This window comes from Aspergillus welwitschiae (genome assembly GCF_003344945.1).
Source record: "Aspergillus welwitschiae strain CBS 139.54b unplaced genomic scaffold BDQ94scaffold_3, whole genome shotgun sequence".
Taxonomy (NCBI): domain Eukaryota; kingdom Fungi; phylum Ascomycota; class Eurotiomycetes; order Eurotiales; family Aspergillaceae; genus Aspergillus; species Aspergillus welwitschiae.
In genome coordinates, this window is record NW_020798697.1 from 868,889 (window position 1) to 880,278 (window position 11,390).

Consider the following 11,390-nt stretch of genomic DNA (forward strand, 5'->3'; position numbering starts at 1 on the left):
GGTAATACTGGTTATTTAAATGTAAATCATCATGGTGGTCTCTTTTCTCGATTGTCTTTTGCTCTCCGGTATTCTTTGCATCAATTGGCATTCATTATACCACGTAGATCCATACCTGTACATTATATGCTTACAAGTAAAGCCATTGCAGCGAACTCTGGGATGGGAAGTCCAGACCGACTGATTTCACATGCTCATGAAACAAAGTTTACAGCCCAAAGCTATCTAGCGTCCATCTGTCCCGCATTCCGAATGATATCACCGGCCACTCTGTTATTTTTGACAGCTCCGATCTATGCAGATGCACAGTAAGGTAATCTTGAAATTAGCTCTTATTGTCACATTACTACCAACCAACATACGTCCCAAACTACCGAACTTCGCAAGGACTGTCTCCCCAGGTACTCTCCTCGTCGGAAAGATATATTAACAATTAAAAGTCTCTAGTACATAATAATACCCATAATATAAAAGCGAACAACACCACCATCCCGCTCATCCAGACAGTAGCTGTAGACATGGGCCTAGACCAACAAACGATAGTAGTCCACACCACACCATACCATCCCATACCCATCCCATCATGCAAATATTCGTAACAAGAAAAAAAGAAGACCCTAGTGCCACATAACTATTCATACACATGAACATGACAAGATCCTCCATCATCGTCATCGTTATCAAAGTCGTTCCCTTCACTCACTCACCCATCCACGCCTATACCCTCAACGGAGAATCGAACTGTGAGTCCCCTGCCTATACAGGCAACTCCGCATTCCTTCTTCCACCCGCCAGCGTCTCCAGAACCTTTTGAATAAACGGTCCCACGACGGGGATATTCCCCGCGAACTGGCCAATTGTGATCAGGAAGTCGCCGAAGAGGATGAAGAGACCGTATAACTCGATTATGAACCCGGTTAGCGGCCAGCGGAGGAGAATGAGTAGAATTCCAGCGGCGAAGGCAGCGGTGCCCTTGAGCTTTTGGCGACGGGAGAAGAAGGCGAAGGTCTTTTCGAGGCCGATTATTAGGGTGAGGCCGATGAGGAAGAGGATCTGCGGTGGAGTGGGTTAGTTGGGGGTTCCACATATCGCATTGGAGTAGGGTAGTTTAGGATGGCGTACGTTTCCCATTGCCAGGCTAGATTGTTAGTTTTGTTAGTTATATTATGTATTTGGATTATTATTTGGATTATAGAGTTGGGTTGGATATGGACGTACAGTGAGCGATCAAAGAACATTAGGACTCCGCCGAAGAGGAACAAGCCTCCTGTTGGGGGACATCATTAGTATGTGTATGAAGCGGTCGGTTGTGGGTCGTTGCAAGCCTGTTATATAGACATACCGGCTGAGCAGAAGATGACTCCGATCTCTGTTGTAGGAAGAACGTGCGTTAGCCAATGACCCGGATATGCTTTCGTGCGAAGTGTGCAAAGTAGGCGTTTCTTACTCTGATTATCGGACAACCACATTGTAGGCATTTTGCTGTTTTTTGAAACTATGTAAAAGTGCGCAGTAATATAAGGATCGAAAATAATACGTCGAGGACTGAAACTAGAGCAGCTCGAGGTTGATTGTAGCGCTCAAGGATGCGATGCGTTCGTCACTCGGGAATTCGGAGGCTTGCGGAGATCGCGTGCACGGGGCAGTATATATGGTGGAAGGGACGATGAGGCGGTAAACCCACGAATGGCTAGAAAATGAAAAGGATGAAGATATCGCACGCCTATATATAGGCTGTCGTCCTGGAGGATTCACGAAGCTTTGAAGTACAGGCGCCAGCAATGCAAGTAAACACGGAACAACTGCGGCTGCTGCGCAAAATTCCCAATTCTGCCACGTCCCTTTCTTGGCTAGGTTTGTGCTATTCCGCGTTGGGATGGCGGTCGGGCGATCAACAACATTCGCACAGCCGCCATTTTCGGCTCTGCTAACTCAACTTCTCAACCGATTCTACCTCCTGATGTTTACCATCGGGGGAGAACGATGCGTGTCGACAACATTCTTCAGATTGCATGCCATTGACTATGGTCTTTGATGATGGAACATCTAGTCAAGCCTCTCGTGTGCAATACTTCTACGACATGATTAATGCATCAATCCAGGAGACACGCATCGCTTCTACAAAAGGAGTGCATACAACGGTATGAGGTATCAAGATGGCTTCAATTAGCCACTCTGTTACTGCAAGTATCCTGCCGGTTTATGCCTAGCGAGCCCTTAGGCTAAACTCTCATTTCACGCCGCGGCAACAGCATCTTCGGATGCTGTAACTGATGCTCGGTTCCTGGAGCTTCGGTACTAGTCGAGTGCAACTTGCACAAGGCGAAGATAAACTTTTATAAGGTCACGAATAAGCCGGAGCGCTTTCTTTGAACCTGTCTCGAGAGGGGCATGGTGGGTGGAAAGGGCTTGACTGTGTTGGCCGTACATAAATCGCGTATTAGATTAGGCTGCTATCTGGCAGGACCTTCGTTAGAATTCGAATGCATTATCTCTATAGAAATTCAGCGCCTTACCCTGATATCTTACAAATAAAACAAACATTTCCGTAGCAAACTCATCGCATCATTTAAGAACAACATGGGCAGCCCTTAGTTCCAAATAGCTCTCCGGCACTCCCTGACCAAGTGTCCTGATCACACCAAAGATCTCCTTATCGTGGTACCTCAGTCTGGTCTTGGGATCTGTGTATGGCGCAGGTAGGCCTGTTATATCGCAGTAGCGGGTTTGCTGCGACGGGTGCAACGAGGGCGCGGATTCGATATTCGTGTACGTTACGGCAGGTCCAGATGTAAATGCAGCTCGTGCGTTCTTTTCCAACACCAGTGTGGAGAGGTTCTGCGCAGCCTGCGCGATGTTCGTTCGGGGTGTGCCATCGGCAGGGGTTTGGCTGCCGTCGGTGCTGGCGGACGTAGCTGCGAGCGGGGTGGTTGCGCCAGAATTGGACTGTGTCGCCATGACGGAAGCCTCCTTCCTAGAGCTCTCAGAAATAAGCTGCTTCACGTTCTTGTTGCGTCGCTGCGATGGCTTCCAATTCGGATTGCGGAACGGACGGGGAACTGCCGCAATGTCAAGGCGATCGAGAAGCGCTTGGTGATTCTCCTGTTCGGCGGGAGTCAGAGGAGCCATGGCGATGATGGGGCGTTGAGATGTGAGAGAGCTTTGGATGAAAGGATGAGGCCGGAGTATTGATCGTTGTGGAGGGTTGATTGCTGAAGCCGAACTGGGGAGTCTGGCGGTGCTAGGTCGTCCTCGTCTAGGCCTTGCTCAAGTTGTGAAGGAAGAATGCACGATGCGCACCAATGTCACCAACTGTGATGATCAGATGGCGCAGTAATAAATACTGCTCTTCCAGAGATAGAATGAAAGAAGTAGTGAAGTTACAGAAGTAGTGAAGTTACAGAATAAGCCAAACTAACATCTGGATAGTGAACCTTCCAACCTACTTCCCATTCCACCAGCTCGGCGTCAGTCACGTGGAAGCGTATCTTGGGTTGCCGTGAATCCAAAGAAGCAACAAACAAACAACAGCATCAATCAAGTCCATCCACGAACTACACTAGATCGCAAAGATGGTAAGCAGTGCAGCGCACTGGATGAGTTATTCGTGACAAGACCATACTAATAGCATATATAGGAGAGTCCACATGAGCACCAGCAGGCCCTGCTGCTATCCCGCATTATCGGCAACATCGTATGTCACCCAGAGGGCATCCTAGGTTGTAATGGCTGATCGGCTTTAGGAAAAATTGAATGAGTCAATCATGGTTATGAACAGAAGCCTCCAGGTAAGCACATTTGCTCGCTTTTCTTCATGATAGAGTACTGATGGGCTACATTAGGAGGTCAATATCCAGAACATGAACGTCGAACTCGTCGCACAGATGTTCAAGAACTACCAGTCTAACGTTCTATTCCATCTAGAAGGTAATTTCCCTTAGGATGCTTGGTTGGACTTGGCTGATCAGCATTAGCGACGGAGAATTTGAAAGATCCATCATCCTCGTCGTCCAGTTCTTGATACCCAACAGTGTTTCCCAGTTATTTTACCTAGTTATTTGATCATGAAGACATGATACACACGTGAAAATATCTAATATTCACTTATCTTATGTATTTTAAAATGGATAGTAGACCGAGTAGAGACAGCCAGCAGTGTGACTTTTGGGTTCCTTCAAGAGCATAGTTACTCGCATAGAGTGACCGGCTTGGCGGCATATGAGCGCCGCTGGCGGTGGCCGGAGAGGCCTCCACGGCCCCGACCAAAGCTGGGGAACTTTCAAGCTCCAGTTTCCTTTCCTTCCTCATCACCAACACCACCGCAACCTGCGTCATCCTATCTCTGACAGCCTTATCGGCGCGCATCTATCTTCTGCTAGCGGGTATCTGGCGTATTAGCCCCTGCGACACTCACTGCAATGCAGTGAGCGGTGTTTACCTGGAAGCTTCCAAGTTGCTGCTAAGAGCGCCTGCATCCAACCACCATGGCTATCACCTCGATCCAGCCGGTTCTACCGACCCGGTTTACGATCAATTCCACCGAGAAAGGTGCCACGAAGCCTCCTCCGGAACCTTACAATGTACAGGACCATCCTTTCAAGGGCTACCACCCCCCTCAACCCGAAGGCTACGAAAAGAGCAAGAGTACTAGCGCCATAGTTATTGATAATGGTGAGTGATGGCCTAGGCTTGAGACCGCATCGTGTACAGTCTGCTGACTTTTGCGATCTACTTGAAGGTTCAAACTTGGTCAAAGCCGGTTGGTCGTTCGACAAATCCCCACGTTTCGTGCTTCCTCCTGTGATGAGCCGGTATCGCGACCGGAAGCTCAACAAAGCCTGCCAATTCATCGGATACGATTCTTATGTCGATGCGACTACGCGCGGTCAGCTGCGCTATGCCTTCGACCCTGGCACGAGTGTTGTGGGTAACTGGGACGTCATGGAGGGAGTGTTGGACTATCTGTTCATCAAGCTGGGAGTCGATGGTGCCAATGGGGGGGTTGACAGGCCGATTGTCATGACCGAGCCGATCGCAAACCTCGCCTATCCCAGAAGGAGTAAGTGGTATCGCTTGCGGCTATAATGATGGTATTGCTGACGCTCTGCTAGTGATGAACGAAATCCTATTCGAGTGCTATTCCGCGCCATCGGTCGCTTACGGAATCGACTCCCTATTCTCCTACCGGTACAATCGCGGAAAGGATGGACTCATCATCTCGTCTTCGCACACCTCGACCCATGTGATCCCGGTGCTAAATAACAAGGCTCTGCTCTCCAACTGCTCGCGACTGAATTGGGGTGGACTGCACGCATCGGAATATCTGCTAAAACTCATGCGCCTAAAGTACCCGACCTTCCCCGCAAGGATGACGGAGAGCCAGATGGAAGATATTGTGCACAAGCATTGTTACGTTTCCAAGGACTACGACCAAGAGCTGAGCCACTACCTAGACTGGACAGGGCTGGAGGAGCGGGACTGTATCGTCCAGTACCCTTACACCGAGCACGTTGTGCCCGAAAAGACCGAGGAAGAACTCGCCCGGATTGCCGAGAGGAAGAAGGAAAGTGGGCGTCGGTTGCAGGAGCAGGCCGCTAAGATGCGGCTGGAAAAGTTGATGAAGAAGGAGCAGGAATTGGAGTACTACAAGGACCTACAGCACGGACTTGCCTCGGAGACGAAGAAGGAAGCGAGGCGCATTCTCGAAGCGGAGGACCTGAAGGATGAAGCCCATCTAGATCGATTGATTCGGGATCTTGAGCGGTCCATCAAACGATCCCGAAACCGGGACCTGGGGATCGAAGAAACCGAAGAGCCCCAGGAAGAGATGTCTTTCCCGTTATTGGACGTCCCGGATGAAGAATTAGATGAAGCTGGTCTGAAGGAAAAGCGCCATCAACGACTAATGAAATCCAACGTTGAAGCTCGACAACGCGCTAAGGCAGAGAAAGAGCGAGAGAAGGCTCGTCGGGAGGAGGAAGAACGGCTCGACCGCGAGAAGCGCGAGAATGATTTCGAAAACTGGCTAGCTGAACGGAGAGCAAACCGTCAGGTATGGTTATTCGCTACACTATTTATGGCATATCTAACGTTTCTACACAACAGAACATTATGCAAAAGATCAAGGAACGTGACAGGATGAAGGCGGATCTGGGTAACCGCAAGTCATTAGCCAGTCAGATGCGCATGAAGACCCTCGCCAACCTCGCTGCGGATGGTCCCAAGAAGCGGAGGCGCGGCGGGGACGATGACACCTTCGGTGCCAACGACGAAGATTGGGGTGTCTATCGAACGGTGGCTACAGGCGAACAGAGTGATGAAGAGGAAGAGGAAGACCTTGGAGGCATGCTTGATGCCGTTGAGAAGGAACTACTCGAGTACGATCCCGAATTCACAGAGAACCACACGCTCGCAGCGCAATCCGACTGGACGAAGAGCTTGGTACATGTCTTCCTCCGGGGTCCCTGGCCGTTTGATCCTGAGAGCCAACGCGAGGCTCACCAACTGCATCTGAACGTGGAGCGAATCCGCGTTCCCGAGGTGGTTTTCAAGCCGTCAATTGCGGGCATTGACCAGGCCGGCTTGTTGGAGATCGCGGCCGATATTGTGAACCAGCGATTCCCGAACCCTGAGGAGCAATCAAAACTGCTGCGGGATGTTTTCCTCACGGGTGGCAACACCATGTTCCAGAACTTCGACGAACGTCTCCGCAACGACTTCCGCGCGTACCTTCCCGTGGACGCCCAACTCAACGTCCGGCGTGCGAATGACCCGGTCTTGGACGCATGGAAGGGCGCTGCACAATGGGCTTCAGGGTCTGAACTGGCGAAGTCCTCGATCACCCGGCAGGAATACTTGGAGAAGGGCAGCGAATATCTCAAGGTAAGCACGGGAAAGATTTCTCGACGTGACACAAGCAACATTGGCTAACAACCTCTAAATAGGAACATGATATGGGCAATGCCACCACATGGTAGACGCCAGAGCCTGTAATACGTTTTGCCTGTCCAACATCTATACACCGAGAGAGATCTTGGCATGATGCGGTTAGGGGTATACAGAGTCGGGGCTGAGGACGCCTTTGGTAGGTTGTGGTCCAGCGATGCGACTAACCCAAGCTGCGCCACTAAACTACCAAGGGCGTCAATGCTGGTAGTAGTGCGTATCCAGGGCGCGAAGGAACAGGGAGTTGGGCGTACGCGTGCTAAGTCGGATGAGAAATTTAATTTCGACGATGGATGATTTGATATATTAAGATGGCATAGTCATTTCGTTTCTTCATTCTGCTTATTTTGTATGCTACCTATTCTTCTTTTTGCTCCCTTTGTCTTCTCCCAACGGTTGTATAGTAAGTAGACTCATTCGAAACAGGATCCTGGCGCCTGCAGATCTGGCTATAGCCCTTTCCATCATCACTCACTTGAACACGCACAATGAGATAGGGTAAAGTACGTACTGGGGTACATTGAGAAAGCTTTCTCTGTTTTGGCGATGCGGATGCCAACGCTTTAGTGAGGGCAGCACGTAAACATATGCTCCATGTGCATCTCAAAACAACACTAATCGCTCAGTAAGCACCCACCCCAAATTCCGCCCCGCCTTCTAGATATAATATTATGAAAAGCTATCGTAAATATCGCGGACAGTACTTAGCAGCTGCTGATTGCTCCCCGCCAGCCCCTCACCCACACCGGCCATGGCGTGTTTGCTTATTAGCTCCTTGGATTACAGCATCGACCACAGTCCTGTTACACTACATACACTAGATGCATGCTACAACGCCACTCGTCAACGTTTTCAGCTGGCCATGGCAATTGACCTTACTGATCAGCGAGCGGGGTACTAGGTGGTTGTTTCCTTGATGGAATGGATTCCATTCAGCGCGTAAGCACACTTGCCCGGCCCCTTCAGAATTAACTGTAAGGGGAAGGGTCAGACTCAGCTGCTTGTCTAATCAATGGGGCAATAAGTGCGTTGATGATGAAAGCCTTGTGAGGACGCTTTCTAGATAAACTGGCAAACCGTGCTCTGCTCTACCTACACAGAATGTGTGTGTGGATGTGGTGAGCCCCATTGCAACCCTATCCGCCAGCTGATATCAGCAACGCAAGGCAAGCGTTATACAGGCCGATCTTAAGTAATTGTAGCCCACAGCAAACCCTGCCGACTGTGCATAGTGTGATATGACCCGGTCTGTTGTTTGTGGTGGGGGTGTCACCCATCCATCATAGATCATCCTGGATGCATTATTACATTCGTCGTAATGCATTTACCTGAATGTGTCTATCATATGTATTGCATCTTGTTTTGCTTTGCTTCGATCGTCATATAAGAAGGCAAATAGCGAGTATTTCCATGATAAACAAAGCCTCAACAACAATACAACTTCATCACCATCATATGCGAATTGCTCTGCTTAAAACTCAACAAGCCTTCACCATGAAGATTAGCCTCATCTGGTCCTTGAGCTTGTTCTTGACTGCGCATGCTGCAGTTATTCCACGTAAGTCAGATTCTCTAGTAGGGAACATGATGCAGATTATAACAAGGAGTAGGAGCTGCCGAGTCCGCGACGTCCATCGAAGCAGGTGTCCGTGCTGCTGAATTCGGAGCTGGTGGTATTCATGAAAGAGCTGCTTTGTCACATGGAGAGGGTGATTCTAAGGTGGATAATAAGGAGGACAATACTGTTGTTGGGGAAGGGTGGTAGATGATTACCAGGGTTGTCTTCTTAATGTTATATGGGGAGTGTGGTGGAGATGTCGTGTGTCTTGGGTAAAGGATAGCGCTAGTTACGGGTGAGCAACTTTTAGTTGATAATTGACCTTATGAAGGGAAGGTATCTATCTCCATTCATCTCTCTTCCATTCTTTTATTCCATATTAGATCTCCCCATTACATACTCAACCTAATCCCATCCCCAATCTCCATTTCACCGTCTTCACACCTCGTAAAATGATCAACTAGTCGAATGGGCTGCTCACTATCCTTATAACAAGCCGTTCTCTGACGAATCCACTCCTTCCGACTCTTCCAATCGAGACACTCCCGTGCCTGTCCATCACCAGTTTGATTCCGTCCCCATGTGTAGAGAAGTGTATCTCCGGATGTCCCACATACTATATACTGCAATAGGCTGTCGAAGCAGTGCCAAGAATGTTGGAGAGGAAGTTTGGGTGATTCTCCAGATCTGATCTCTAGGAGAGTGCGGCGAATTATCGTAAGGCAATGAATTTGGTGGTACCTATCAAATCCGCGTTCATGATTAGTTAAAAATTCCTAAAGATCACGAAAATATCATTCGTGAATCTGAAGGGATAGGAAAAGCAGTAGTTGGAGGGGCAGGCTAGTTGGTCTCACGCATCAAGAATATACACCCCTTTGGAAGAATCTGATGGAAGACTCATGCTCGATGGGAGGTGATTCTCCGCAGCCCATCCGTGATCAACCGCGACGAAGCCGTACGCTGGGACGATTTCCTCCCAGGCCTTATTCACGGCGTCGAAATCTTCGGGCTTCGAAGAGCTGTAAATACCTGTAGACCATTGGAATTGAATCCAGCGATTGCCGTGGGAAGCCGTCTCTTTTGATTTTATGTTTGATTAGAGACCATTCCCAGATCAAACAAAGGTCGGAGTGTCAATAATAGTACTACTGACCGTATTCTGGATTAGGCTGGGGAGGTTTAGCATCCAGCGGGAACAAGATACGGTCTACTAAGAGCCCTGTGCAAAGGATACTAAGACAGAATATCAAGACATCTCGCCAGATATGGCGAAGGGAGAGAATGTATGCATAAAGGCGCTCGGGTAGAGAGGGAGGATTATTGGGTCCGGATGGATCAAGCGAGACATATTCAGCTTTTGAAAGTCGGAATTTAGCAGGCATGTTCGCTTCAAATCAAGGCGTAGTGCACTTTGGAGTGTGTCTATAGCTGAAGCATTGGTGTGACATATCGTTACTTTTAAATACTGTATTGTGTTTGCAGGTAATGTGAGTTTCCGTGCTTGACAGACTATCTCAGCCTCAGCCTTGTTCCGGAATTCCCTGGCTGCAACCGTGTAACCCGAAGGACTGGTCATACGGAAAGGCGCTGTCTTACGGTGAGACTATTTATGCAAGCAGTTCAGGGATATTTCAAGTCCAGAGGCTGATCCCATAGACGTTTATTGGCCCGTAACCCAGGATTGGTTAGGTACTGAGTACTAGCGATCAAATTGACAAGGGTTGTGCTACCTTCTACCTCCTAGCCAAGTCACCGTACATTAGCTCGAGTCTAGCCTTATTAGTTCTATCTCCCTCGTGACCTGAATTCTTTGCTCTGTGTTTGACGGATGTTGGGCCATCGAAGCATTGTGCCCAACAGCAGGAGATGTTGTTGGCCCGGGGTGCCATGGTCTAACAAGGTTCACATTAGACGAGTTTGAATTTGTCAAGCCGTTTAGGCTGTTGTTTCGTAAAGCGCTCGATGTTGTCGACGTGGGATTTCGGTATAGGTATCTTTTGAAACTGTTGATTAGAGAATTCAACTCGCGTTTTTTATACATTGGCCGCAGAGAAGGGAGGCAGATAACGATGACACCGAGACCGCATTCTATCATGGTCCAGAACAAGAGGTATGTGACGAGTGCTGTTCTGTTAGCTTTGGTCATTGTATTGTGCCTGGTTTCGTACTTTCTCCATCTGATTGAGCAAAGGGGTTGATAAGATGAGCGATGTAGATAGCCATCCGTGTCGCAGAAGCTGCGATTGCCCTTTGTGCGTGTCAGGCATACCCTATGGCTCTGCAGGAAGGGTACTAACAAGAGACCAACGAGAAAGACTAGCCCAAGTGCCATCTTTTGGCGAACGGAGATGTTCAACAACCATATCTGAGGCGGGGTGAGCTCGATAGTCTGTGGTCCCTTGCATGATTTACTTACCCGTGGCAGTGGTAGCATCCATATAATCACGTCCATGATAAAATCAGAAATTGCATATCCCTCGACGATCGGGACCTGTAGACTGCATTCGGTTGTAACAACTGCAATAGTCCCCCAGGCGTTCACGGGATGGGCACCGCAGATAAAGATTGTACCAACTTCAAAGGCTACAGTCCACACCGAGACTAGCACAATCATGCACATGGTCACAGAGTGGAAGGCAGTCCGAATGGTCCGTCTACTGCAGAAAATGCTGCGGTAGAAGTAGAGAATGCTGAGTTTCGTAAAACCAAATGCCCAGACAGTCACTATGTCAGCGACATATTGGATCTGTAATGATTTAGTATTTGAATCCGTATTAAGCAGAACAATTTGAACCTGTAAGAGTCTGATCTGTTGATCAGAGTTTGAGAAAACGTAAGCATCTGGGCGTGGGTCATCGGGTTGGGGAAGAAGGCCCCCTAAGGA

General features: G+C 48.9%; 7 protein-coding genes across 7 annotated transcripts; 3 read left to right on the forward strand and 4 right to left on the reverse strand.

Annotated features, from left to right (window-relative positions):
- Positions 1 to 396: 396 nt before the first annotated feature.
- Positions 397 to 1,773, reverse strand: BDQ94DRAFT_135668 (Got1 family protein). Its single transcript, XM_026764723.1, has 5 exons — positions 1,448 to 1,773; positions 1,343 to 1,369; positions 1,219 to 1,267; positions 1,123 to 1,138; positions 397 to 1,053 (listed from the first exon to the last, which is right to left on the reverse strand). Exons 1-5 carry the CDS (start codon positions 1,476 to 1,478, stop codon positions 757 to 759), a joined length of 420 nt encoding a protein of 139 aa, XP_026631128.1. The 5' UTR covers positions 1,479 to 1,773; the 3' UTR covers positions 397 to 756.
- Positions 1,774 to 2,270: 497 nt separating this feature from the next.
- Positions 2,271 to 3,425, reverse strand: BDQ94DRAFT_73257 (uncharacterized protein). Its single transcript, XM_026776420.1, has 2 exons — positions 2,517 to 3,425; positions 2,271 to 2,457 (listed from the first exon to the last, which is right to left on the reverse strand). Exon 1 carries the CDS (start codon positions 3,127 to 3,129, stop codon positions 2,566 to 2,568), a length of 564 nt encoding a protein of 187 aa, XP_026631129.1. The 5' UTR covers positions 3,130 to 3,425; the 3' UTR covers positions 2,271 to 2,457; positions 2,517 to 2,565.
- Positions 3,426 to 3,528: 103 nt separating this feature from the next.
- On the forward strand, positions 3,529 to 4,168 carry BDQ94DRAFT_135672 (DASH complex subunit DAD4). The gene is made up of 5 exons (XM_026764724.1): positions 3,529 to 3,575; positions 3,638 to 3,694; positions 3,744 to 3,788; positions 3,843 to 3,927; positions 3,975 to 4,168. The coding sequence occupies exons 1-5, from the start codon at positions 3,573 to 3,575 to the stop codon at positions 4,019 to 4,021; spliced, it is 237 nt and encodes a 78-aa protein (XP_026631130.1). The 5' UTR covers positions 3,529 to 3,572; the 3' UTR covers positions 4,022 to 4,168.
- Positions 4,169 to 4,325: 157 nt separating this feature from the next.
- On the forward strand, positions 4,326 to 7,459 carry BDQ94DRAFT_135673 (actin-related protein ARP5). Its single transcript, XM_026764725.1, has 5 exons — positions 4,326 to 4,671; positions 4,739 to 5,059; positions 5,112 to 6,052; positions 6,106 to 6,882; positions 6,945 to 7,459. Exons 1-5 carry the CDS (start codon positions 4,485 to 4,487, stop codon positions 6,975 to 6,977), a joined length of 2,259 nt encoding a protein of 752 aa, XP_026631131.1. The 5' UTR covers positions 4,326 to 4,484; the 3' UTR covers positions 6,978 to 7,459.
- Positions 7,460 to 8,439: 980 nt separating this feature from the next.
- BDQ94DRAFT_166325 (uncharacterized protein) lies at positions 8,440 to 8,710 on the forward strand (the record flags this gene model as incomplete). Its single annotated transcript, XM_026770515.1, has 2 exons — positions 8,440 to 8,503; positions 8,556 to 8,710. The coding sequence occupies 2 exons, from the start codon at positions 8,440 to 8,442 to the stop codon at positions 8,708 to 8,710; spliced, it is 219 nt and encodes a 72-aa protein (XP_026631132.1).
- Positions 8,711 to 8,834: 124 nt separating this feature from the next.
- On the reverse strand, positions 8,835 to 9,676 carry BDQ94DRAFT_135674 (uncharacterized protein). Its single transcript, XM_026764726.1, has 3 exons — positions 9,660 to 9,676; positions 9,361 to 9,583; positions 8,835 to 9,244 (listed from the first exon to the last, which is right to left on the reverse strand). The coding sequence occupies exons 2-3, from the start codon at positions 9,405 to 9,407 to the stop codon at positions 8,896 to 8,898; spliced, it is 396 nt and encodes a 131-aa protein (XP_026631133.1). The 5' UTR covers positions 9,408 to 9,583; positions 9,660 to 9,676; the 3' UTR covers positions 8,835 to 8,895.
- A 497-nt stretch (positions 9,677 to 10,173) lies between these two features.
- Positions 10,174 to 11,296, reverse strand: BDQ94DRAFT_73284 (uncharacterized protein). Its single transcript, XM_026776422.1, has 4 exons — positions 10,923 to 11,296; positions 10,804 to 10,871; positions 10,675 to 10,754; positions 10,174 to 10,630 (listed from the first exon to the last, which is right to left on the reverse strand). The coding sequence occupies exons 1-4, from the start codon at positions 11,124 to 11,126 to the stop codon at positions 10,266 to 10,268; spliced, it is 717 nt and encodes a 238-aa protein (XP_026631134.1). The 5' UTR covers positions 11,127 to 11,296; the 3' UTR covers positions 10,174 to 10,265.
- Positions 11,297 to 11,390: the final 94 nt, after the last annotated feature.